General features: G+C 43.7%; 1 protein-coding gene across 1 annotated transcript; it reads right to left on the bottom strand.

The window, feature by feature from the left end:
• Positions 1-5,148: 5,148 nt before the first annotated feature.
• LOC135073511 (exocyst complex component 7) lies at positions 5,149-26,289 on the bottom strand. The gene is made up of 17 exons (XM_063967696.1): positions 26,097-26,289; positions 25,650-25,815; positions 25,242-25,369; positions 24,985-25,059; positions 24,780-24,897; positions 15,880-16,140; positions 13,980-14,175; positions 13,827-13,929; positions 13,674-13,757; positions 13,084-13,251; positions 9,584-9,722; positions 8,696-8,791; positions 7,788-7,894; positions 7,435-7,541; positions 7,257-7,350; positions 6,720-6,914; positions 5,149-5,374 (listed from the first exon to the last, which is right to left on the bottom strand). Exons 1-17 carry the CDS (start codon positions 26,142-26,144, stop codon positions 5,333-5,335), a joined length of 2,127 nt encoding a protein of 708 aa, XP_063823766.1. The 5' UTR covers positions 26,145-26,289; the 3' UTR covers positions 5,149-5,332.
• Between the last annotated feature and the right edge of the window lie 358 nt (positions 26,290-26,647).

The following is a 26,647-nucleotide window of genomic DNA, read 5'->3' on the forward strand; positions in this document are numbered from 1 at the left end:
ACTTACCGTCATGTGATACCCCGCAGAGTGCGTCGCATGCTTCCGTGCGCGTTCACGCCGCACCCGCACCAATTACCGCGCGCGCCGCGACGACCGCCGGCGCGCGCGCGCCCGCCGCCGCATGCCATCAAGGTACGCTTGTTGCTTGACTACCCTCACCCCTAGCATACTAATGTCATCGATAGGACAGTCCAGTATTTTGGAACTATAAGGGTGAGGCCCTTATAGTTCCAAAATACTGAACTGTCCTATGCATGACATTGACAGTGGGGCGCCACCGTCAATACCGGATCGCTGGCTCCGATTTTTGCCATGTTGGAAACCATATAGTTGAACGATGGTAGCGCCCCCCTGTCATTGAGTTTGGTGGGACAGTTCAGCGTGGGTCATCTATACCTCCTTATTACAAAAAGTTAGACTCAGGTTGATCTCTGGTTTAAATTGACATTTAGTATGGAAATGACATTTGAAACCAGTGTTATAGATGACCCACGCTGAACTGTCCCACCAAACTCAATGACAGGGGGGCGCTACCATCGTTCAACTATATGGTTTCCAACATGGCAAAAATCGGAACCAGCGATCCGGTATTGACGGTGGCGCCCCACTGTCAATGTCATGCATAGGACAGTTCAGTATTTTGGAACTATAATCCCGGGCTTAACTTTTTTGTAATAAGGCCCTTAGAGACTGCGCTTCGAAAGGAGTGCGGACTTATGAATCGGTATCCGTCAAGATTCAATATTATTCATGACCTTTCCTTTATACCATGTTTTAAGAGTGTCATGCGGATCACTAAAGCGATATTAATTTATATTTCTCTATTCTTCTATAACATAATCTGTGACCGATACCGATTCATCACAAAGCCTAGGCGCAAACCACCGACTTTTAGTTGACCGATAGTTGGGTTAGGCTGTTAATCAGTATGGGCATGTATTGTCCATAAGTGCGCACATTCATACTCAGGCCCAACAATCGGCCAAATAAAAGTCTGTAGTCTGCGGACAACCGAAAGAGCTACAACTTAACTATTGTTTTAATAATTTAAAATATTAATGAAAGAAGGATCTGGAAATCAGAATATTAGCTTCATTGCCAACTAATTATAACTTATGTATGCATAACCAGATCATTTCAGGAATATGATAAAATTTTCCAATTATGTTTCATTCCCTTTTTTCATCGTCTTCTGTATTTGTATGAAAATAATTATGTATGTCAATCCAAATGCTCATTTGAAGTGGTTCCCCCATCGGCCTGCAAAACGGCTCAAGTTTTTTCAAGTCCACAGGAACATCGGTTGAACACCAGAATGTTGCTGTGCCATTATTTTAAGTAGTGAGTGAGTACTTGTCGTAAAAAAGAAAAAAAAATTGTCGTACTAGTTCGCATACTCCTTAAAGGAGTTTGTCGAACCCTCTGTGCATAAAAAACAAACATCAAAAATGCACAATGAAAGTGAAAATAAAATAAGTAAGTACGAATCATGTATTTAAGATTTCAATCATACCATGTTTCATACGGTCAGTCCAGAAGTGGTTTAACAATATGTCAAACGATTTGGGCTAGCCTACAAACGTGTAACATATTTTATTATTAATATTCATTAAGTTCCAAGTATCTGAATGCCGAAAAACCGTAGTGGATTTATTACGCCACACCACAGAAATCTTGAGTCTTTCTTCAAAATACCTTCAAGGTAAACATTTCTTGACTGACCGTAGTTTCATGTCCAACAAAGATCAGAAGACTGGGATGGAGGTGGAAAGTTACAGCTATTTCCAATGTATTCACATGTGTTTTACCTCTGTGCATTGTCTTTAGCCGGGCGAGACGGCGGCCGGAGTGCGAAAGGTATCGACGCTGCGTGTAAACCGCGCTTGTAGATAGTACACACAGACGGCGGCTGGTATTGGTATCGTTTTTGCGCAGACAACTCGCTTGTTATATCCCTACTCAGATCGTTATCAAGTGGGCACAAAAGGTGTTTGGACAACGACTGGCCTTAAGTCAGTTTACACCACTTTTTTGGTATAAGCAACATTGAAACTATTACAACGTTAAGAATAAAGAGTTTACTTTTACAATTTTTCTTTACTTTAAATAACATTTTAATTTCTCCAATAACAAAAATCCAAAAGACGCAGGCCACTTAGTTTCTTTTTTTATTCAAAGTAACTTGATATATCCGAAGGCCTACCCTCATTTATGTCAATCTCATCTATCACCTTGCTGTTTTAACCGAATCCTATGTCAAGATCCTCATTTGCCTACCACTTGGACTGACTCTCAAATCATTGATTCCTTCGCCTATTTAGACTGAGGTGTAATGATCGGCTTGCTTCTGTTTAGATCAAAACTTTCCTCATCAGACAATGAAACTTCCAACCAAAACCAAACCCTAGTTTATACAGATATCGCATTGTGCGTGACACGGCATGCCACATTGTGTTATCATCATAGAAAGTTATTTTCAGTCAAACTACGCATGACGTCGATACGAAATTAATTCTAGATGCGCGACCTATGTCCACTCTGTGGTATCACGATGGGTTATCGTGTCAAGTACAGTGTGACCCTCATCACAACCTCCTCCTAAATCTAAATTGTATAAATAAGCCTACATCCTACATCTGAGTTTTAAAAACAGCGGTTGTCTGTCAAATATTTATCTGTATGTAAGAATGTTTTGTCACCGGAATGCATCAATCGACGAGGCATAATGGGAAAAAGGTAACAACGGATATGGATTTAAACCGATGACGCAAGTGCTGCTAATTTTATAGAAAAAAATTGTGATTATGGCGATTACCACTTTGGAACTTGAGATTTCCACCAAAATGACAATGTTCCATTTTATGCGCTTGCGTCGTCTCGTTGATGATACATGTCTGTGGGTTGAAAATTTAGAGTTGTATTGAAACATTATAGCCAAAATTTTTTGTATTTAACATTTATCACTCAAACGGATTTCAGACAACTCTATATTTTTTTCTGTTCCGAATTGCCCACAGCATCTTACGACACAACATTTTCCAAATTCTAAACATAATTAAGTAAACGACAAAAATTTTACATTCATAATACCCTTTGGTTACTTTTTTATTCATTTCTAACCAACTTCTATTGATGCTGTGATTTCTAGTGATGTTGTGCGAAACTATGATATGCAAATTGAAAGGAAACCAGAGTTTTATAGGATAAAGTGTTATATGGCATAATCAAACTTAGTTGATTGTGTCCATACTCATTAGTACTTGGCAATTAGTATTCTTGCTGTACCAAATCAATTTGCCGTACTTCTTAGACTCATGAAGCTTTTGATATTTGGCATTTTATTTTACGCTTAATGTGGAAAAAGTGACATCACATAAAATACTAAAGCCTGGTCCGTGAGCACGTAGAATTTTTTCCAATGACCCCAAGCTACCCATCCTTATCGCTCGCGTGTAATTATGTTGCTGTCGCGCTCGCACACACACTGCGGGCGCCCGTCGCACAGTCGCGACAGCAATATAATTACGCGCGAGCAATAAGGATGGGTAGCTTGGGGTCATTGGACAAAATTCTACGTGCTCACGGACCAGACTTTAGTAGTAATTTTCGAAATTATCCCATATAACTTGGTAAAAAATGTGTAGACGTACCTGTCATAGACAAATGACGATTGCCTGGCCTGAGGTTTCTGATATAAAGCACACAGCCGGGAGATTTCCATACGACTTTTGACAGTCCGTTACGCGAACTACCAAGCCAGGCGGTCGTCAGGACTTGAAGGGTTAACTATTTAAGTAAGTATCCGACCACAATCATTCTGGTGGCTTGAATGCCGTTTTACAGTTATTACGGTGTCGTGATAGCCTCAGAACGCTATTGATTATGATCGGATAGCATTTATTCATGAATTAAGACTCTATGTTACCCCTTGCTTTTGTTACAGTGGCCCAAAAAGAAGGGGAAGAAGAAGAAGAAATGAAGATAAAACTGAAATAGAACTACACTTAACTTATACTGTCATGTAACATACCAACTACTTAAAACTATATTATCTGAGTATTGGTTTGACTATACTTATGAATACATTATTGGAAATAATATAAAATTTGTATTCACAGTTGACCGAATCCGATATCACTTTTTGTTAAACAAAGAAAAGAATAAACACAAAACCTATTAAACGCCAACAGAGTACTTTTGAACCTACCCTGTATTACAAGAGTTAATAATAATATGAAAGTACTCAGAGTACAACATAAATGTATTTAAAGAACATTTTCGAAATATACACCTTTTTCTAAAAGAGGGAACTGTGAGAACGCGTCTTAGAACGTATAGCGCTGTGAAAGTAAATTTATTCAGAATGAATGCAGAAACTGCAGTAATGTTAATATAATAATTGTATGTGTAACTTTTCAATGAAAATAAAATATGTGATCACTAGTGTGCAGTCTTTTATTTATACATTACATGTACATAAACTTTATTATAATATTTACAAGAGTACGTTAGATATATTTTTTAAATAATATAATGAGTAAATAATTTAAGTGTAATATTTAATATTAAAACTAGTCTTAAAAATAAATTAAATATTCATAAATATATCTATAATGTTGTGAAAGAGCATCCTATAAGCTAGTATAGTATTTCAATAATATACTTGTCCCTAGTCCAAAACCAAACTAGTACTGCAGTGTGTGAAAATTATATAGATTAATTTTAAAGTACAGTCGATAGCACCCAATATTATTATACATTTCTGCAAAATAGTACCTATTGATACCAGTGGTTAGCTTGATGAGCTCTCGTCTATACACAATATTTGTGTAAGCACAATGACTGTAGCATGCATTTGCTGTACTTAGGGGAACACTACAAGGTGTTAGGTAAATGGGTATATGAGCCGACACTAGCCCATGTTAACATGGGCATATAAATGGTATGGTGAAGTCAGAAATTTGATATCATCATTTTATTTTTTTTAATTTACGTACAAAATAAATTTTATAAAGTCCGATTTGTATGAAAAATAAAATAATTAAAATGAAGATATCAATTTTCTGACTTCACCATACCATTTATATGACCATGTTAACATGGGCTAGTGTCGGCTCATATACCCATTTACCTAACACCCTGTATTTCAGCACTCAATAACTGAGCACGAGAAAATTTCCTACAAAAAATCCCTAAAAACTTTGTCAAACCCTGCAGTCTGGTTTTGCAATCGCCAACTATGACGCGAGAGTAAATAAGTAGTGTATACTAACTGTCACACATTGTTCGGCGCGGGCGCACACTACAGCGACGAGTAGTAGTAGACCAACTACTAAGCGGCCTCGTCGAAGTAGCCGTCCAACTGCGTCGCGATCTGGAACGTTCGATGGCAAAGTTATAAAAAATGAACATAAATTAAATACTTGAGACAACACGCGCCTGTGTAGTGACCTAACTTGTTCCAAAATCTGGGGGCAAATGGGAAATCATTTGCAAAAATAGCCTTCTTAAGGGGTGGAGGCAGGTATTGGAAAACGGCTATAAATCGCTGCAAAGTTAATTATAGCTGCGTCTAACTGAACACGATAAATTCAAACACAAAGTAACGGATTTTCTTGTTTATAAATAAAAAAAGATGCTGGATGCAGGCCGCCACTAACCGGTTATTGTGGAAATCATTGGGGGAGGTCTATGTGTAGCTATGGCTAAAAATGATGATGAAATAAAAAATAGTCTCAGTTGACCCCAGTGTGGACACCTACTAGGGGGGCAACTGGGAATAAACGATGCATTAAATATTAAATCGTTTATGCTCAGAATGCCAACTTCTCAAAATGCCAACCGTTTGCAAAAAGACAACTTCGCAGAATGCCAACTTCTCGAAATGCCAACTTCTCAAAATGCCAACTTCTCAAAATGCCAACTTCTCGAAATGACAACTTCTCATAATAACAACTTACAATTTATAATGAATGCATCAATCTCTCATCCAGCGTTGCCAGACGTCCCGATTTTGGCGGGACGTCCCGATTTTTAAATAAAATTTATATGTCCCGCGCGGGACAGGTTCGGTCCCGCTTTTCGGAGAGAGACATTCACTTCACCAGACTATTGTTTGAAACGCCATATTATTCTAAAGAATAATTTTTTTTATTTCGATTTTGATTTATTTTTTCTTTTTTTATTCTAAAGACGAATTTAACGATAGAGTAAATCTGATTTAATTTTTTTTTTTGTTAAAATACATTTTCTATGGCTACTTTTGCTATCTATTGTCACGTAAACGTAATTTTAAGTCAAATAAAAAGATAAATATTTGAAAACCTTTGATTGTATACGTTTTTTTACTATGTCCCGCTTTTGACGGAAGAATCCCGCTATTTTCACTCAAAAAGTACCAAAGTCCCGACTTGGCGAAAAAAAAAACTGGCAACGCTGCTCTCATCTCAAATTTTAATGTTGCTTGAATGACATACACCTCTTCTAACGCTCTTCTAAATAATATGTAAATAAATTCTGCATACAAAATATACTGACCTGCACGGGCGTGTACTTGACGTATTTGTCCGGGTTCTTGCTGAAGGGCAGCGCGGCGCAGGCGTCGTAGAAGGCGGTGTAGGGCGGCAGCAGCGTCTGCTTGTTGTCGCGCTTCAGAGCCTCGCGCAGCTCCGGGGGCAACTGGGAATAACCGATCTATTCCACAACCAAAATATACTGACCTGCACGGGCGTGTACTTGACGTACTTGTCCGGGTTCTTGCTGAAGGGCAGCGCGGCGCAGGCGTCGTAGAAGGCGGTGTAGGGCGGCAGCAGCGTCTGCTTGTTGTCGCGCTTCAGAGCCTCGCGTAGCTCCGCGTCCGGCACGCTGTAGCCGCGTTGAGCTCGCGTGCTCTCCTCCCACTCGCGGTTGAAAGACTGCGAAACAATATTTTTTTAACTGCTTATTTTCTGATATTCCCATTTGCCCCACTGGGGGCAACTGGGAATTTATTTACAACTCCCGTTTGTACAATAGAGAAACAAAGAGAGTTAATACAATCTGTTCGAGGTTTTGGTATACCTATTTGCGTAAGTAAATTCCCATTTGTCCCTGCGAACATTGCAGCTCCAGACAGGGTCCATCCATTGCAACACCTACCATTTAACGACTACACTTTAGAGATAATTCATAAAAACCAGTACACAAATTTACAAATAAGTTGATAAAGAAACCATAAAAAAAATATTAATTGAATTAGCTTCAATAATGTAACTCACGGCAAACTTGTCCTTCAGCATTTGGCGGTCCTTGTCCCGCAGCTTGGTCGGCAGCTGCTCCTCTAACACGGTGTGAGCTAACAGCTTGTTCCAGCTGAAAAAAAGTCGCAGTACATTACTTTGACTGATAAAAACTCACAGTTAAGACCATATTCTGAGTTTGTTAAGTGGTTCTTACCTCTGTAGGTAGGCGTTCTTGTGGTCGTTGATCATGTCGCGGTAGCTTGCCTCGCACTCGGGCTCTGCAAGCGACACCACGTCCAACAACCCGCTTCGCTGCAGTCCCTGTCGTGGAAGTCTTAAGTCAATAATCTTCAATATATAATTCATACGTCATGTCTTAGATAAATAAAAGGTTTATTTGCAAAACACATTGACACTTAATAAGCAAAAACTTTAAAAGAGGACACAAGGGAGGAGAGGAGGAGGTAATGATAGAGGACGTCTAATTCAGTGGGGGACAACGCCAAGGAAATTTTCCCATGGGCCCCTACTGATGGACATTGGGAAAAAATTAGTTGATTTTATTACCTGTAACAAATACAGCGTGTTGTTGAGCAGGAAAATTGCTTTAAGCGCGTCGGGGTACTGCTCACTCTTATTGCGCAGCGTAAAGTTTAACTGCGCCAACACTTTTCCTGGGTACAAATAAAATTTGTTGTTATGTGCTGCTAGTGCTAAAAGTGCTGCGTTCTATAGCGTCAAGTATATGTTGTACCGTAACGGTAGCGCTCGGTTTGACAGTATGCGCGGTACAAAACAATTCAGCGCCAGCAAATCTATACTTCTATACTAATATTATAAATGCGAAAGTCTGTCTGTCTGTCTCGCTTTCGCGCCTAAACCACTGAAGCGATTTTGATGAAATTTGGCATAGAGATAGTTTGAGTCTTGGGAAAGGACATAGGATAGTTTTTATCCCGGTTTTTGAAACGGACGGGCGCGATAAAGTTTTTCTGTGACAGATAAAATTCCACGCGGGCGAAGCCTCGGGCGGAAAGCTAGTACATAATACCAGGCCTGTTCATCTCCGGGAGTTTACATCGAAAACAAAACACGCACGATGGCCCTAAATAATAATAAAAACACAGAATGTACTTTTTTAAGTTGCCTCAAGACACTGAGAGGTAAATAAGTAGTTAATATTATTCATGATAATTCATGCTAAATCATGTATTTCCTCCGCCATTTTCCGCAGTTTGGCACCTCACGTCACATCATTTTACCGAAGTCAGCCCTATAGCTTCGGCGCAGTGCCGATCACTGACGTTTGTCAACAAAATGGTGCTTGACTCTTGAGACAGGCTAAATTACACCATATTGTTAATGACATTGAGCATACATTTTTTTAAATACCTTCGCGAAGTAAAACTTAAATATAAGTACGTAGTACTTATTATTATTCTGTGATAATACTTAGGATAGAAAATAATGCTTACGCATGTAGATGGCGAGCAACGCAGCATTTCGGTCGTGGCTTCCGGGCAGCTGCGATGCGGCGCGCGCGTAAGCCGCGTCCGTGGCCAACGCCGGGCCTGGAGATAAACCACTTTTACAATAGACATGTTGACACCACCAATTAATTGACGTACTTTTTAAAACTGTCAAAACGAAACTCTCCCATAGATTTTGTATGGCACTACAAGTAAGTGACGTCACTATTTTGTCAACTCAATTAAACTACTTTTTTAATTACAATGCGACCAAAAACCGTAAAATTAATTAAGTTTTTAAGACCAGAATGAAGTGTCTTTTTAGAAAAGTTGTGATTTCGAATTATTGGAGAATGGTGTCAAATTGTCCATTATCTTGTCATAGATTTATTATGAAAATTGATGGTTATTCTTAACGAACACTAGGCAGTACTGTACAGTGACTGGACAGGGCCAGCACAATAGTGGACTAAAAGCAGCAGTTCTCATTTTGTAATAGCTTAGAAGACAACACAGGACATCCCCCAACTTTTGGAGGTCTCCTCTCTCCTGCAGACCCCCTTCTTTTCTGAAGCACCTCTCCTGCAGATCCCCCACCACTCCTGCAGCCCCCACCTCTCTTGTAAAGTCTGGTCCGGGAGCACGTAGAATTTTGTCCAATGACCCCAAGCTACTCATCCTTAACGCTCGCGCGTAATTATATTGCTGTCGCGACTGTGCGACGGGCGCCCGCAGTGAGTATGCGAGCGCGACAGCAACATAAGGATGGGTAGCTTGGGGTCATTGGACAAAATTCTACGTGCTCCCGGACCAGACTTTAGACCCCCTAAATCCTACAGCCTTTCCAGCCCACTTTCATAGGTGTTCCACCTCTCCTGCAGAACCCTCACTTACCGATGGTGTGCAGGTACTGTGCCAGCTGGTGGCAGTGCGCCAGCGTGGCGGCGGCCAGCTGGTGCACAGTGCCGTCCACTGCTCCCGCTGCACTGTCATTGCGGACGCCTTCCACCCATTCCTCCAGGGATTTTAGGCACTAGAAACGAAAAAACTTTGTTATTTATCATTCACTATATTAGCTACCTCCAGATCGCCTGAGCACGACGTGAGGCACGCTCGGACTTCCTAACCAAACACCGCATGAGAAACTCAGAGCAGAGCTTTTGAGCATCGACAAAACCGACAACATAATTTCCAAACGTGCGGACTGCAGTACTCGGCTGAGGTAACGTGTACTCTAGGCTTCCCGAGCTATTTTCATATTTTCTCATAACTTTTTCAACATTTAATCCTACCACTGCTTCGGAACGGTTCGGTGTGTGCTGTGCATGACTTGAGAAAGATCGCGAACATAATTTGAGTGCACTTCGAGCTGCAGCCGCTACAGTTTTCCTAACTGGCATCCAAAAGATGAAGCTGCAGATACAGCCTATCTATGGTCAGTTGCTATGGCCCAGCAGCGCTCAGCACGCCGCGTGTCCGCCTGGCAGCCCCTCAGCTGTCTAGTGCAGCAGTTCCCGAATGGTGGTCCGCGGAACCCTGGGGTTCCGTGGAAAGGCCGCAAGGGTTCCGTAAAAAATATTATCCCACGTTTCGTGACCGACGTTGTTCGCGCGCACCGACTTGTTTACGCACAAGGGAGGGGCAGGGCGTGCGGGCGGAGTAGTACGGGGGTTCCGCTAGGAAAAGTATAATCAATTAGGGTTCCTTGGCAAAGAAAAATTGGGAAACTCTGGCCCAGCAGCGCCCAGCACGCCGCGTGTCCGCCTGCAGCCGTCAGCTGTCTAGTGTCCACTCACGTGCAGCTGGCAGGTGTTGACGGTGGCGGTGTAGGCGGCGGGCGGCACGTCGGGCTGCAGGCGGCCCAGCAGCGCCCAGCACGCCGCGTGTCCGCCTGCAGCCGGCAGCTGTCTAGTGTCCACTCACGTGCAGCTGGCAGGTGTTGACGGTGGCGGTGTAGTGTCTAGTGTCCACTCACGTGCAGCTGGCAGGTGTTGACGGTGGCGGTGTAGGCGGCCCAGCAGCGCCCAGCACGCCGCGTGTCCGCCTGCAGCCCGTCAGCTGTCTAGTGTCCACTCACGTGCAGCTGGCAGGTGTTGACGGTGGCGGTGCAGGCGCTGCAGGCGGCCCAGCAGCGCCCAGCACGCCGCGTGTCCGCCTGCAGCCCGTCAGCTGTCTAGTGTCCACTCACGTGCAGCTGGCAGGTGTTGACGGTGGCGGTGCAGGCGCTGCAGGCGGCCCAGCAGCGCCCAGCACGCCGCGTGTCCGCCTGCAGCCGTCAGCTGTCTAGTGTCCACTCACGTGCAGCTGGCAGGTGTTGACGGTGGCGGTGCAGGCGGCAGGCGGCCCAGCAGCGCCCAGCACGCCGCGTGTCCGCCTGCAGCCGTCAGCTGTCTAGTGTCCACTCACGTGCAGCTGGCAGGTGTTGACGGTGGCGGTGCAGGCGGCAGGCGGCCCAGCAGCGCCCAGCACGCCGCGTGTCCGCCTGCAGCCGTCAGCTGTCTAGTGTCCACTCACGTGCAGCTGGCAGGTGTTGACGGTGGCGGTGCAGGCGGCAGGCGGCCCAGCAGCGCCCAGCACGCCGCGTGTCCGCCTGCAGCCGTCAGCTGTCTAGTGTCCACTCACGTGCAGCTGGCAGGTGTTGACGGTGGCGGTGCAGGCGGCAGGCGGCCCAGCAGCGCCCAGCACGCCGCGTGTCCGCCTGCAGCCGTCAGCTGTCTAGTGTCCACTCACGTGCAGCTGGCAGGTGTTGACGGTGGCGGTGTAGGCGGCGGGTGGCACGTCGGGCTGCAGGCGGCCCAGCAGCGCCCAGCACGCCGCGTGTCCGCCTGCAGCCGTCAGCTGTCTAGTGTCCACTCACGTGCAGCTGGCAGGTGTTGACGGTGGCGGTGTAGGCGGCGGGTGGCACGTCGGGCTGCAGGCGGCCCAGCAGCGCCCAGCACGCCGCGTGTCCGCCTGCAGCCGTCAGCTGTCTAGTGTCCACTCACGTGCAGCTGGCAGGTGTTGACGGTGGCGGTGTAGGCGGCGGGTGGCACGTCGGGCTGCAGGCGGCCCAGCAGCGCCCAGCACGCCGCGTGTCCGCCTGCAGCCGTCAGCTGTCTAGTGTCCACTCACGTGCAGCTGGCAGGTGTTGACGGTGGCGGTGTAGGCGGCGGGTGGCACGTCGGGCTGCAGGCGGCCCAGCAGCGCCCAGCACGCCGCGTGTCCGCCTGCAGCCGTCAGCTGTCTAGTGTCCACTCACGTGCAGCTGGCAGGTGTTGACGGTGGCGGTGCAGGCGGCAGGCGGCCCAGCAGCGCCCAGCACGCCGCGTGTCCGCCTGCAGCCGTCAGCTGTCTAGTGTCCACTCACGTGCAGCTGGCAGGTGTTGACGGTGGCGGTGCAGGCGGCAGGCGGCCCAGCAGCGCCCAGCACGCCGCGTGTCCGCCTGCAGCCGTCAGCTGTCTAGTGTCCACTCACGTGCAGCTGGCAGGTGTTGACGGTGGCGGTGCAGGCGGCAGGCGGCCCAGCAGCGCCCAGCACGCCGCGTGTCCGCCTGCAGCCGTCAGCTGTCTAGTGTCCACTCACGTGCAGCTGGCAGGTGTTGACGGTGGCGGTGCAGGCGGCAGGCGGCCCAGCAGCGCCCAGCACGCCGCGTGTCCGCCTGCAGCCGTCAGCTGTCTAGTGTCCACTCACGTGCAGCTGGCAGGTGTTGACGGTGGCGGTGCAGGCGGCAGGCGGCCCAGCAGCGCCCAGCACGCCGCGTGTCCGCCTGCAGCCGTCAGCTGTCTAGTGTCCACTCACGTGCAGCTGGCAGGTGTTGACGGTGGCGGTGTAGGCGGCGGGTGGCACGTCGGGCTGCAGGCGGCCCAGCAGCGCCCAGCACGCCGCGTGTCCGCCTGCAGCCGTCAGCTGTCTAGTGTCCACTCACGTGCAGCTGGCAGGTGTTGACGGTGGCGGTGTAGGCGGCGGGTGGCACGTCGGGCTGCAGGCGGCCCAGCAGCGCCCAGCACGCCGCGTGTCCGCCTGCAGCCGTCAGCTGTCTAGTGTCCACTCACGTGCAGCTGGCAGGTGTTGACGGTGGCGGTGCAGGCGGCAGGCGGCCCAGCAGCGCCCAGCACGCCGCGTGTCCGCCTGCAGCCGTCAGCTGTCTAGTGTCCACTCACGTGCAGCTGGCAGGTGTTGACGGTGGCGGTGTAGGCGGCGGGCGGCACGTCGGGCTGCAGGCGGCCCAGCAGCGCCCAGCACGCCGCGTGTCCGCCTGCAGCCGTCAGCTGTCTAGTGTCCACTCACGTGCAGCTGGCAGGTGTTGACGGTGGCGGTGTAGGCGGCGGGTGGCACGTCGGGCTGCAGGCGGCCCAGCAGCGCCCAGCACGCCGCGTGTCCGCCTGCAGCCGTCAGCTGTCTAGTGTCCACTCACGTGCAGCTGGCAGGTGTTGACGGTGGCGGTGTAGGCGGCGGGCGGCGCGGGCGCGAGCGCTCGCTCCACGTCGGGCTGCAGGCGCTGCAGGCGGCCCAGCAGCGCCCAGCACGCGGCCGCGCCCGCGCCGCATTTGCTGGCCGAGCGCCGGCTTCGGCTGCACGCGCGCTGAGGATAAACAAAAGAAAAGTCGATCAATTTCAATTGGCAGTTGACAATATCATAAACGACTGAGAGGATTTAGATAGTCACTAGTCTATATTGAATCACTAAATGAAGCGATGTGGAGGCAGCGGCTGTATGTACACTATGTTCCTAATCCAGGCAGCCTTCTATACTGAATCACTCACTGAGATAATACGTCACTGGTTATGAGGTAGCGTAGGTAGAGCTAGTAGACATCGAGTCACTAGTCCAGGAAGTCGTGAAGGCATTGGCTATAGACCAAAAGGGGGCATAGGAGCAGAAGAAGTCAGCTTAGAAAGTGGCTTGGAGGTAGTGGCTGCAAACCGCGTCACAATTCCTTAGAAGGGCGTGATATAACGACTGTATACCAAGCCACTAGCCTAGGAAAGATGTGTGTATTATACCTCGACGTCGGCCGCGAGGATGGCGAAGCAGTCTTTGAGCACGACCTCTTCGACCTCGTCCAGCGCCTCGTCGTTCTCCTCAGTCTGTGGGCACTAGCCTAGGGACTGTGTGTGTACCTCCTCAGTCTGTGGGCACTAGCCTAGGGACTGTACCTCGACGTCGGCCGCGAGGATGGCGAAGCAGTCCTTGAGCACGTGCGCCAGCAGCGCGGGCAGGCGCGGCAGCGGCACCAGCCCCAGGTCTGTGGGCACTAGCCTAGGGACTGTGTGTGTACCTCCTCAGTCTGTGGGCACTAGGCTAGGGACTGTACCTCGACGTCGGCCGCGAGGATGGCGAAGCAGTCCTTGAGCACGTGCGCGAGAAGCGCGGGCAGGCGCGGCAGCGGCACCAGCCCCAGCAGCGCGCGCTGCTCGAGGCGCGCCAGCCGGCACACGCCCGCGGCCAGAGCGCCCGCGCTCTCCGCCTCGAACTCGTCTAGAGCCTCGTTGCTCTCCTCTGAGTCTGTGAGAACATGTGGAACCGTTTAGCCTAGGCCAGGGATGGCGAACCAATGGCACGCGCCACAATATTTAGGGCACGCCACCAATCACAAAATTTAACTTGTACTATCTATACCCCTCATTGATAGCATAAGGTGTTATTTGATGGCACGTCTATGACTACATCAAACAATTTTTTTCGGAAAAGTGACACGTTGAGACATAAAGGTTCGCCATCCCTGGCCTAGGCGCAGATGTCGCAGTTAGAAGATGGGTCTGCAACCGTGGACAAACGGGTGGAAATTAGGTCAAGGCCTCGCTACACCGGTACTTCCTCTATGCTCAGAGAGATGGACATTCGTGGTTATTTTAGGCGGTTATCACACTGCGCCGCGCTCCGCCGCGCAGGGCGACAGATTTAAACATTGTATGCAAGTACCTCAGTTTGTATAGAAAACACGCGCGGCACTTCACACTGACAACGCGTCCGCGCGCGTGATTTTTAATATGAAAATCACGCGCTCCGAACGGAGCGCGGCGCAGTGTGATAACCACCTTAGTGGGTAAACCCCGCCAGACGCTGTGGTCACGACGACAGATATGCAGTTTTATGCATTTTTTCCACGTAAAAAAAAAAGGTGAAGACTACCAACTTTTAGTTGAAGTATGAAGAATCGACCGATACCAGATCGGTGAAGTGTGCGCTCTTTCATACATCTCTATACTGATTAACTGCCCGACTAAACTATCGGCCGACAAAAAATCAGTGGTCTGCTCCTAAGCTTAGGCTTCGTTCACTATTGCCGGCCACAAGGAATTGGCAGAAACCGGCACTCGGACTAGGTAACATTGAATTGTTTCCCGCAAGAAAACAGGAGATTCCAAGTCCTCACCTCAGTCGCCGAAAGGACTTGTGAGGTGCGGGTGCAGTGAGCGGGAGCAGAAATAACAATGCGAGCTTGCTAAAATTAATCCAATCCTAGTCCTGGCCAGGGTGATCCAGTGTCAAACTCATACAGGGTGGAGGCAACGATAAGTGATCTCACTCGACTATTTCTAAACTATACAAGATATCGAAAATCTGATTACTGATTTCGAAAGCGCTTCACAAGCTCTTTCGTTTGGATATAATTATCGGAAAACTCAATGTTTTAGAAGAACATAATTGGTGGAGTAAAGTAAGTAAATGATTAAATCAGTGCTCACATGATTCGACGATTGATCGACGTGGTCCAAGTGCCAATCCTGTGGACTGTTCCAAAGTCTGGGAAGCCTTCATCATTATCTTATTTGCTCGCTTCTCCAAGCTATAAGCAAAAACAATACATAATGTAACAGAGATTAATTAAATATAAGCGACTTACTAAATAATTTCACTTACACTTTCTGAATTTTACTTGTTTTCTTCGTTGTGCTATCTGATCGATGTAGCATGTTCTTGGCTCTCTGGAAATAAAATTATGATGAGTGTGAGTAGTATCAAGCTTGGATATTTTTAATCGTTCTCAATGTTCATATTTAGGCTACTTGCCATCAGCGGCGAGGTAATCATCATTGACTTCGGCTTGCAACTTTGCAAGTCACTTACCATCAGCGGCGAGGCGGCCATAGACCTCGACCTCAAGTAATCCTTGAAGGCCACCAGCAAGCTCTTAACCGCGGTTGCTCGAATAGCAGCAGGGGGCCAGCGGCGCTTATGCTCCCTAGCGCATTTGTACTTCAGAACTGTTTCTATGAAAATCCCAATATTCTGCAAGTAAGCCACTTACCATCAGCGGCGAGGCGGCCATAGACCTCGACCTCAAGTAATCCTTGAAAGCTACCAGCGAGCTCTTAGCAGCAGGTGCTCGGATAGCCAGCAGGGGACCGGCGGGTGGACGGCCGGCGGCACTGAGCCAAGCAGCGGCGGCTCGCATGCTCTCTAGAGCGCCGCTACTGCCGGAACCACTGCCACTGGCGCTAACGCTTACGCTGTCCGCGCTTGAATCTATGGGGGTAGTTGCAAAAAGGAGATTTGAGAACAGAATGAGGATCATTTCGATTTTTAGCTGTGAATGCAGATTTATAGGGCTAAGAAATCCTTAATACACAGTCCAAAAATTTTTGTTCTACGACAAAAATTTACGAAGTTATGGCCAAATTACTAAAAAAGTTCACTGACCGCCCGGCGCGGGAACGATGACGTCACTATATCCGATCCGAACGCTGCCGGCGTACTGCGTGGATAGAATATATTTTTTTCTAGCCAAACTATCAGTTTTAGCGAAAAACTCGTAATGACATTTATTCATCAGAATAAAGCAAGCTATCCATAGGTAATTTTTAAAAATAGAAATTATGTAAAATAACGCAAAAAATCCATACGCTCATCAGTGCCGTAACTAGCCTTTTATGCGCCCGGTGCGAGAAATATAAAAAAATGTAACCTTTTGAATAAAAAGTAACCTTCTACGGGGGGGGGGGGGGGGGGGGGGGGCGGAGCGATTGTGTAAGGTTGTTCATGGATGGAAAATGAATACAATTGATCATCAATCATTTACCTACATTCGAAATTTTGACCATTCCATGAAGACCGAAAAGTGACCGGTCGTACAAAAACGTTTCATGGATTTGCGTTTCACTATCGAAAAACATTGGCTAAAACTCATTTTTTATAACAAATAATAAATCAAATTCATGTTTAAATGCAGTTTATGACATAATTTTTAAATTGTCACTATTCATATTTTTTACTGAATAATAACCTGTAAAAGTTAATTCTACAATTTCTGAAAAATCACCTAAAAGTAACCTTTTCATTAGTGTAACCTAAAAGTAACCAATGCAGTTCAAAAGTAACCTAAAAGGTTACAAAAGTAACCTTCTGGCAACACTGCGGCTATCTGAATGCGTGATTCTCGATGTATCGGGGAATCCCCGAACATTGGGTGGGACGGCGCGGCAGAATGGAACGTTTGTGAATCGTTTAGTTTTGTAAGTCATCCTTTTCACTCTTTTCGAACGATGAATTTTCTATCTATCTCTCGCACGCTATAGTCTTTTTCACGTAAGATGATCCGTATGACACTTCAAGGTTATCCATATTACGCATACTACATATGCAGAATCTTTTGGAAAAAATATTTGTATTTTATTAGCAATATAATAAAAAAAAAATAACTACTTGTCTTGAAATAATATAGTAAAATCTGAGTCTATTGATTATATTTTAATTAAATACGATGTAAAAATATTTTTTATTTAATGTACGCAATGTGTGAAACGGAATAGATTTAGTGCTGGGGTATTACTTGTATAATAAAATCGATTATTTCCGCGGTTCATTAATCGATTGCAGTGAATACTTAGTTATTAAAAACATCACAAAAATCAACTATATTTTTCGATTATTGACTTTAATAAACGCATTGAAAATAAATTAGTAGTTTTTAATTTAAAGAAACAGAACCAGTACTTTTAAGGAATCGTTTTTTTGAACACAAACCATGAAATTTGAATATTATCAATAAAAAATTGTTACAATAATATTTGTAATTAATAAAAACATGTTTTTTGTTAAATAGCACCTACCTACAAAATAATTCTCTAAAAGTAGGTTTTACTAACTCTTCGAAAAAAATCGATAGATAGGTAAATCGCTATGGTTTAGTTATGTGACATCTCTAAATCTTTCAAACTCGAAACGTCATACGGATCATCTTAGGTGAAAAAGACTATAGTGCGTCAGTAACGCCGCACAGTAGTTTGATTTTAAAAAAAGGTGGACATACGATCGAAAGTCATAATTTCACCGAAACAAAAATTGTTTTGGATAGCATTTTGAATACTGATCAACATTTGTCATTATGCATTTTTCGATAAAACGAGCCTTTCATGCTTAAAAAAAATATGACAAGAAAATTTGTATGGAGAAAAATCTTTTTTATTTTTTTTCTGGCTACTGTTGCAAACTGTAGCGGTCAAACCTTATGTAGTCGTAAGTACCTATGGTGCCTAACATTACTACATAAATACTTTTTGCGGGCACGCGCGGCCAAGCGAGTAATGGACATGCAAAATTTTAAATATTTTTATTTATTCATTTTTGATTTTAATGCACTTAAAGTAATTATTAATAGATAAATATACTTAGTCTAACTTACTACAGCCCTCTATTACCTCATTTCACGCTAAAACCTTTCAAACTAGAACCTAAGTTTGTAGGTACTAGGTAGTCTAAGTTGTTTTTATTGTCATTATAATATTCACTACAGGTCTACTGGTTATCGTGTAAGATAGATTAGGTAGATATCAACCCTTTACCTAGGTATATACCTACTTCTTGGCACTTATAATACCGACATACATGATTAAAAAAAGTCGTCAAGCAAGAACCCTTGACTTCAATGGTTATGAAAGATTTTTTAACTTTCTAGAGTAGTCCTGAATAGATCCTTAAATCATTTTGACTGTCATAATCGATTACAGTAGGTAGCGGGATAGTTTCAATTTTGATAGAACTGTAATTTCGAGTTCTTCTGTTGAATAGTCTTATACTTTCGCAAAAATATTCTTTTTTTTTTAGGTGTAAGTTTCTTTCCCTTCGTCTAAAAAGATAACGTACAAAAGCTTGTCATAACACCTTTATAAGTAGCCTCAAACATAAAGCATAAAGCATACCTTTACCCAAAAAATCTGAAATCCGACATTTATCACCTTCTTCCATTCATATCTTCAATTATGTATTATCTTCGTTTGAAAAACAATCAAAAAAATATATTTTAGCCTATTCACTTATCTTGATCAGAGTGTTCAAAATAATCAAAGTCACTCACATACTTACTTTTTCCGAAAGAATCCAATAGGCAGGTTTGCAGTACACCAAAATGTTATCACATTATCTGCACCATGTATCAGCAGTTTTTGTGTACGTTAGCTGGCATATAAAACTTGCTTGAAGATTTTTTTAAATCATGTATGTCGGTATTATAAGTGCCAAGAAGTAGGTATATACCTAGGTAAAGGGTTAATATCTACCTAATCTATCTTACACGATAACCAGTAGACCAGTAGTGAATATTATAATGACAATAAAAACAACTTGACTACCTAGTACCTACAAACTTAGGTTCTAGTTTGAAAGGTTTTAGCGTGAAATGAGGTAATAGGGGGCTGTAGTAAGTTAGTCTAAGTATATTTATCCATTAATAATTACTTTAAGTGCATTAAAATCAATAATGAATAAATAAAAATATTTAAAATTTTGCATGTCCATTACTCGCTTGGCCGCGCGTGCCCGCAAAAAGTATTTATGTAGTAATGTTAGGCACCATAGGTACTTACGACTACATAAGGTTTGACCGCTACAGTTTGCAACAGTAGCCAGAAAAAAAATAAAAAAGATTTTTCTCCATACAAATTTTCTTGTCACATTTTTTTTAAGCATGAAAGGCTCGTTTTATCGAAAAATGCATAATAACAATGTTGATCAGCATTCAAAATGCTATCCAAAACAATTTTTGTTTCGGTAAAATTATCACTTTCAATCGTATGTCCACCTTTTTTTAAAATCAAACTACTGTGCGCCGCACGTAGTTAATGAATAAAATTAAAGATAAAGGGAGGACCAATGAATGTGGCTGACAGCAATGACAGCGTAACGTGAACTATATGTACATCTCCTCAGCTTATTGATGTGCCGTTCCCGAGAACGCTCTCCCAACTGAGAATATTCTCGGGAGCGCTCCCGGGAGCGTTCTCCTAAGTGAGAAAGGTTGAGAATCATGTTTATCAAATGGAAATAAACAAACTTTCTTAAGTAAATTAGTATTAAATTAAGTCGACAGATAAGTGTATATTAAACAATACACTCTATTTGCAGTGAAAGGCTATATTCCCAGTGTTCCCGAGAATATTCTCGGGAACTTTCCCGGCAATATTCTCGGCAACTGCACCTTTATTATATTTTATTTTTTTCGTCGTGAAATGTCGTTTTAATGATATGTAAGATGACAGAAATTTCTTTTTACACGTAATTAAATAATGTAACTGTCCATTTTTTCGTTTTTAACACGCTTTTATTAGGTCGTCGTGTATGTAACTAACTATGTAATGGAATCGTAGAATCTGAATTACACGTACTTCTAAGTCTTGTATCATCACGAAACTTGGCAATTATAATGTAGATTAGATGACAATACAATATTTTGGTACCAGCTGGTCTGATGATGGGACTGGAAGGTGGCCAAAGGAATTCCTAAACGAAACGGCGGAATCACATCGAGTTTGGGGTCATTGGATTTGTCTTTTCGAGATCTTTAAGTGCTAGATAATGTCCAGGGTCCTAATGATGGAGTCAGGAGGTGGCCATAGGAACTCCTAAACGAAACGGTGGAAACTCATCGAATTGGGTTCGTTGGATTTGTCTTTTTGAGCACTTTAATGCTAGATGATGTCCAGGGTCCTGATGATTTTTGGCCTTTTAGTGCTGTTAGTAATTAAAAGCGTGTTTTTAGTTTTTTAAACTATTCTTATTTGAAATTAAGGACATATTTCACAATCGCTTAGTAAGGGCCTGTTTCGCCACTTCTGGATAAGTTGTGGATAGCTTGTCTGACGGATCATTTGACACATTTTTATAGAAAATACGTGCTAGCTAGATTGATCCGACACTTACCGAATATATCCCGGACATTAGTCTGTACGAGATTAGAATAGTTCTCAAACAGCTGAAAAACAGCAAGGCACCGTAATCACGGCTGAGCTTCTGAAAGCAGGCGGAATGCCGGCACTAAAGGCTTTTCAGAAGCTGCTCGATTCCGTCATCCTCGAGGGAATAACGCCTACGGCATGGCAAAGAAGTATAATGATACTCATCTTCAAAAAAGGCGGCAAGACCTTGTTGAAGAATTATAGACCCATTTCGCTTCTGAGCCATGTCTACAAGCTGTTTTCTATAGTCATTACGAATTGTCACGTTAGCAGGCTCGACGACTTTCAGCCCCCCGAACAAGCCGGTTTCCGAAAAGGCTTTAGTACCATAGATATACCATAATTATATACGCTACGGCAGATTATATGGAAGATCAAGGAGTATAATCAGCCGCTTTGCGTTTGTGAACTATGAGAAAGCCTTCGATTCGATTGAGACATGGGCAGTGCTGCAGTCTCTTCAACTGTGCCAAATTGACTATCGATACATTAAAGTGTTGAAAGGCTTGGACTGTCTCTGTGGCGTATTTGTCCACAGTGACAGTCGGTTTCAAGACCAGGACCCGAAACCTATCCAGTTGCAGCGAGGGGTGAGACAGGGAGACGTCATCACCATCGCCCTGGAAGATGTTTTTAAGCTTCTGGGCTAGAGCGGATTCAGCATAAATATCAACGGCGAGCACATCACTCAGACAACAGACGATATCGTAGTCATGGCCGAGATCGTGGACGATCTAGGCACAATGTTCGATGGCCTCAATAGAGTCTCTCAACGAGTGGGTCTCAAAATGAACATGGACAAGATTTAAAAATCATGTCTAAAGACCGTGTTGCACTCACTCCTCTAAAAGCTGGAGACTCTACACTCGAAGTTGTTGACAATAATGTATACCTGGGAAAAACAGTCCAGTTAGGTAGGTTCAACTTCGAAAAAAGGTCAATCATCGAATCCAGCTCGGCTGGGCAGCCTTCGGGAAGCTTCACGATATTTTCACGCGGCGTTGCCGCTCCGCTTTAAATCCGCTTTGAATCCGCTTGCAATCCGCTAGGGTGGCAAGGGCCTTAAAACTCAGAGGCACACTGATGTTCAAATACCGTAGGCGAGTCCTAAAGCCGCGGTACGTGTTCGCCACGAAAAGAGTGAGCAAGACAGCAATATCTCACTCACATGTGTCATGCCTTGTTTATAACGACTAGTCTTAACGCCCAGTTTCGAAACATTACAAATAATATCACATAAACAACAAAATTAAAACTAAAACTAAATGTATTCTATCGAGAACACTGAGAATATTCCCGGGAGCGTTCTCGGTTCTCGAGAATATTCTCACTGGGAATATTGCCGGGAACGAGAACTTTCTCAGCGGCACATCTCTACCTCAGCTAGATTGACAGATTTGCTTAGAACTTCTAAGTTAGAAGTGGCGCCCTCCAAATGAATATAGATGTTACGGTCAAAGTGATAAATGTGAAAATTATGAATAATCGCCGGTTATTATGAATAATTACCGCATGCTTTGGTAAATGTGATTAATATGAGGTCATTTATGTGAGTATAAAACTAAATAGGCGGCTTAGGGGTGGCCCAAGGGCCACCCCCGCCGCACCGTAACCTATTTTTCACTTTAAATCAAAACATTATGTTATAGGCATCATGGAAAAGTAATATTATGCAAGAAACATTCCAAACTCATTATGCCAAATTATATTAATATATGATATCAAAACGTTCAAAAGTTTGGCTGTACACGAGCACGAACACAAGATGTTGTTCTCTTTTATGAAATTTGATTGTACTAAGGTTGAATTATTAAATAATCACTGTTAAATGTGATTAATTTATCACTTTTACCGCGACTGTCGGTAATTCTTCATAATAACCGGTTATTATTAATAATTTTCAATTTATCACATTGACCGTAACATAGACAGAAATTGTCTCATAGTTACGGTATAGGTACTTTTGTTTGTGTATGTAATATTGCGAGCAAGACAAAGTGGATTTATTTGTCTGATGTGTCGTGACGTGACGCGTCAGAACTGTATCGGTTCCATACATAAGCCATCACAACACAACACGTTACGCACTAGTGTGAACGTTACCATCCTACTAATATTATAAACGCGAAAGTTTGTATGGATGATGGATGGATGTTTGTTACTCTTTCACGCAAAAACTACTGAATGGATTTTAATGAAACTTTACAATAATATAGCTTATACATCAGAATAACACATAGGCTACAATTTATAAACATATTGTTCGAAATACTAATCCTGCGCAGACGAAGTCGCGGGCACCAGCTAGTACTAACTAAATGTATGAAACCGATACCGTTCTGACGCGTCACGTCACGACACATCAGACAAATATAAAACCACCTTTACAAGTGTTGTTGTTTCAAGATCGCTTGAAAAATGCCATATAGATATAGATAGTACAGAGGGCGCGTCTACACCATATTCGCAATAAAACAAAATATACCTACTAACTACCATGCATGAAACAAAACTAGATACTGGTCTGGTCATTTCTGCGCCCCTCCAGGGTCTGCGCCCTGTGCCTGGGCACCGCTGGCACCGCCCTAGTTACGGCACTGACGCTCATACGATTCAATGGAACGCAGAGACGCGATTGGGGTCTCCGCGGTGGTATATTTGGCGATTTATTCAAATAAAGTGTGCATAAGTGTTGTTAGAGTCATATCCTCTTCCAAGTAAAATATAAAAATATATAAGTATTAATTTATTTACTTCTAACAATAAGGTATAGCTGAGGCAGATACACTCTGCATAGGCTACAAGACATTGCTATGAAGATCATTTCGATGTACACGCAATACCTACCTGTTATTTAGTTTTTCTAAGTTAAACCTACGCACCTACCTATCTATTCGCCGTTCCCATGGGCGGGCCAGCTGCTGCAGGAAAGGACAGCTGCTCCCCCTCCTGGAAATCTATTTAATCTTAGCCTAGAAGCTGGGTATGACTCCCCCGCCCCCCTCCTCTCCCCAGGTCATAAGCTGGGCATGACTTCCCCCTCGGCTAGAAGTTGGGTATGATTTACCCCCCCAGGCCCGAAACTGGGTAAGACTTGACCCCTCCCCCTCCCCCCAGGCCAGAAGCTGGGTAAGGCTAGCCCCTCCCCCCAGCCCATAAGCATAAGCTGGGTATAACTAAGCTGGGTATTATATACGCCCCCCCCAGGCCAGAAACTGGGTATGACTTGACCCCCCTCCCCCCAGGCCAGAAGCTGGGTAAGGCTAGCCCCTCCCCCCAGCCCATAGAAACTGGTTATGACTTACCCCCCCCCAGGCCAGAAACTGGGTATGACTTGCCTCTCCTCCCCTCCCACCAAGGCCAGAAGCTGGGTAAGGCTTGCCCCTCCCCCCAGGCTATAAGCTGGGTATGACTTATTTTCCATCCCAATAGTACGCCCGCTGCGCTCGATTCGGATATAGTGACGTCACGCGGCCCTGCGTACGTTGACTTTTAGCGGCAAAAACGGCCAATGTTTATTACTTAATATCTTCGTAAGTAATGGTCCGATTTGTTAATTCAAAAAGATATATCGTTCTTATGTCTTAAAGATTAACGTAGATACTAGTTTTATTGAATTTTCTACAACAGTACTGATCCTCATTACGTACGGATCTTTTGGCTTTTTTATGATGATGATACACGCGTTCAGTAATAAATGGAGTATTCGCAGGGATAGGTATGTACCACGCTAGATTACATTTTACTTAACATCAATTAGGTGTCATTGCAGTCAATTTTACAGCATAAAAAAACTGGGTGATTTTTTTATTTTATTTTTTATAAATTCCCATTTGCCCCCATGGAGGTGATCCTGGTGGGGGCAAATGGGAAAAACACAAAATTAAATATAAACATTTTATGTTTTTCAATTATTCACTATTTTTTTAAACTTACCCTCTTCCAAAGCTATCATGTCCATTAAGGTGGTGGGAGAGAGTGGTCTTGTGTTGCGGCTTAACAACTCTTCAAAGGCATTCTCCAACTTTAGAACTCCAGTATTGTAAAGTTGATTCTATAAAATACAAAACAGGAAAAACAATGTAAATAATAAATTTTTCATCCATAATTTCACATTTACAAAAATTATTACAGTACTTACTATGTTTTCCAACTCCACACTCTGTGGATTATTTTTGTTGAAGTATGCTTGGGCTTCTGCCAGTTTATCCAAAGCCTGGAAATAAACATGAACATTAAAGTAACCCATCAAGGATATAATAATAAATAAATAATAAATAAAGTCCTTTATTGCTTCTACAACTTACTTAGCTAGTTACAATAATGTTGTTAATCGATTGATATAAGCTGGATTCTTATTGTATTTGCCAAGCATTATAATAGTAGGAAACATCATACCTCAAGATAAATGTTCAATGAGTCAGTGTTAGTAGTGTGTGGTCCACCCTGGATGAGGTCTGCCAGCTCCCGGGACACCATGTAGTAGTTTATGACGTGGTCTAACGCCTTCACTGTGCGCTCCATATCTAAGTAGAATAATAAATTCCAATTAAAACATATGTTAACAAATGGAATTGATTAGCTACGGAAAATGTAAAATACCTATGAAGAATTATTTTTTATTCAGTTCTAAGTCAAAAAAATATGACATAGAATAGCATTGATGAAAACTGGCAGTGCCAAACGTACACACACTGTGTGAGAATAATAGTAACAATCAGAATACCAAATTGAATCAATGTGGAAATGAAATCTAATTGGTTATCAAACACATCTCTCCGCTTTGGCAGAAACTGAGCCACTTACTCTGCTGAATGTATTGCAAGCGAGCTGTGTCTCCATACAGCGGCAGCACAGCGGTCTCCAGCTGCTGCAAGCGCTGCTCGCACGCGCCCAGCACGTTGCACACATCGCTGGCCAGCGATGAGCTGCGGTTGGCCGCTGCCTTCAGCTCTTGGATGTTGCTCATTTCCTACAATGGCACTTTAGATTTGGCACATGTTTCATGTTGGCGGAATGTTAATACATATTTAGTTTCAGATAAAGAGAGAGTTCACTAATAATAACAGTGTTTCTGTAGAGGGACACAGTTTATTTAGTACAGTGTTTGTTTTTATATTCCATAAAGTAACTGAGCTTTTAAAGAGCCAAGCTTCGTTGAACAAATTTTAAAGATTCGTATCGAAGTTGTAACAAAAAGATAAAAGAATTAAACTTATCAACAGTGAAAAGAGTCAGAAATTAATGCCTTACCTTTCTTAGCTTCATCTCTATTTCGAATTTCTTCTCTACCGCGTACATCTTGGAAGCGTATTATGCTACTTTTACATACACTTTTTCGTACAATTATTTTCAATATTCAGGTAGTTAAAAGCAGTTTAAAATTTATTAATTAATTGCAAAAAAATTCTACCACCCACTTTCCAAAATCCAAAGTTTTCATTGTTTTTGTCAGTGACAGTGTCACCTGTGTCACTGTCATCTGTCACTACTGTCAAGTGTCAAGTATTCTTTTTTTTTACTACAAGAACTGGCTAAGATCAGAGACCACTATACTGCGATTGCCATACCATTTAAACTACAAATGCACTGCTCTTAAGAGCCATTTTACATTTTCGTGCGAATTTCTAAGATTTTGGAAGCATGAATTACTATCTTAAGCAACACCCAGAGATTATTTAATAACTGCGAAAGATAGGTCAATCCTTGGTGTTGACCATTAATGAAACGGATTTACTAAAACTCTTTTGCTTAATTCACAGTGCCCCATCTCCCACAACCATTTTACGGAAAAATTGCCGCAG

This window comes from Ostrinia nubilalis, chromosome 7 (genome assembly GCF_963855985.1).
Source record: "Ostrinia nubilalis chromosome 7, ilOstNubi1.1, whole genome shotgun sequence".
Taxonomy (NCBI): Eukaryota; Metazoa; Arthropoda; class Insecta; order Lepidoptera; family Crambidae; genus Ostrinia; species Ostrinia nubilalis.